Source organism: Microtus ochrogaster, unplaced genomic scaffold (genome assembly GCF_000317375.1).
Source record: "Microtus ochrogaster isolate Prairie Vole_2 unplaced genomic scaffold, MicOch1.0 UNK8, whole genome shotgun sequence".
In the NCBI taxonomy this organism is placed as follows: domain Eukaryota; kingdom Metazoa; phylum Chordata; class Mammalia; order Rodentia; family Cricetidae; genus Microtus; species Microtus ochrogaster.
This window is the reverse complement of record NW_004949106.1, coordinates 7651396-7652539: the sequence shown is the minus strand read 5'-3', so window position 1 is coordinate 7652539 and position 1144 is coordinate 7651396. Positions and strand designations below refer to the sequence as shown.

The 1144-nt window shown below is 43.9% G+C and overlaps 1 protein-coding gene across 5 annotated transcripts in view; it reads left to right on the top strand.

Annotated features, from left to right (window-relative positions):
* Nucleotides 1–1144, top strand: part of Myo1b (myosin IB) — a 158746-nt gene that overhangs the window by 151028 nt on the left and 6574 nt on the right. For all 5 annotated transcript variants that reach the window (XM_013353475.2, XM_005366368.3, XM_005366367.3 and 2 more), the window contains one exon: nucleotides 206–312. In XM_013353475.2, the coding sequence (XP_013208929.1) occupies nucleotides 206–312 (107 nt within the window). The remainder of the gene's footprint in view (nucleotides 1–205; nucleotides 313–1144) is intronic.

Genomic DNA, 1144 nt, shown 5'->3' with positions numbered 1-1144 from the left:
ATGGTGGTGTACACCTTTAATCCTAGCCCTTGAGAGGGAGAGGTAAGCATCTCTCATCTCTTGAGTTCAAGGTCAGCCATGGTGAGATCCTGGACAGCCAGGACTCTGCAGAGAGACCCTTTCTTGTCTCAGAACAAAGCAAAAGCTGAAACCCCAAAAATTTGTCTCATTGGTTCTTTGTGTATGTTCTTCTTGTGTCTCCCAGTGTAAAAAATACAGGGACCAGTTCACAGACCAGCAGAAACTTATTTACGAGGAGAAGCTAGAGGCCAGTGAACTCTTCAAAGACAAGAAGGCTCTGTATCCTTCCAGGTGTGTATGCTCGTGCTTGCTCAGAAATGCCTCTGCTGTGCTAATTGCTCTCTCAGACATGTCTCAGCATCTTTTCTAGGTTTCATTTCAGTAATAGATGCATGGTACTTAGTTTTGTGAATGACTTCCAAGACCACTGGGTATCAATACACCTGACACTGGGGAGCACCCTCCACGTAGAAGGATTACAGTCGTTGACTTTGCTCTGTTTGCCTTAGCTTAAATCGTTTGGTAAACAGGAGGTCATGCCAATTGAAAGTTCTGTGGCTGTTGGGATGAACTGTCATCGGACACCCTGTTTTTAAGGCTGTTTTTGCATTGAACCGTAATCGGTGTTCGGATCTTTCTGCCAGTATAAAGCCAGGTCAGAAACTCATTTGTAAGGTCAACGCCAGGAACAGACCGGTCATTACTCTTTCTTGTTACTTAAGCCTGGACCCATGGTGTCCTTTGGCTGCTAAATGGTTAGTCATAACCTTGGTGGCCTGTACAAAAGTTCAGGTCATTCGCTGTGGACACCATGAACTCCGGAAAAGAATAAACACATTGCAGATGCAGCAAGTCCAGCCCGTGACAAAGGACTTGGCATATCCAAGTGTCCCGTGAATCCTACATCCATCCATCAGTCCCCCCACATTCCTGTTCTGCTTCATCTAGTCTTCATATAAACAAGTGGTTGTGTAATTTCAAACCAGAATCTCCAGTGACTTGTAGCTTTTCCTGAAGATCTAGAAATGAAGGGCTTGGTATTGCCTATCAAGTAGTCCTATGTAGTTCATGTACCTGTATTATTTTTATCTGTATATATGGTTCAAAACTCTACCTTTAAAAG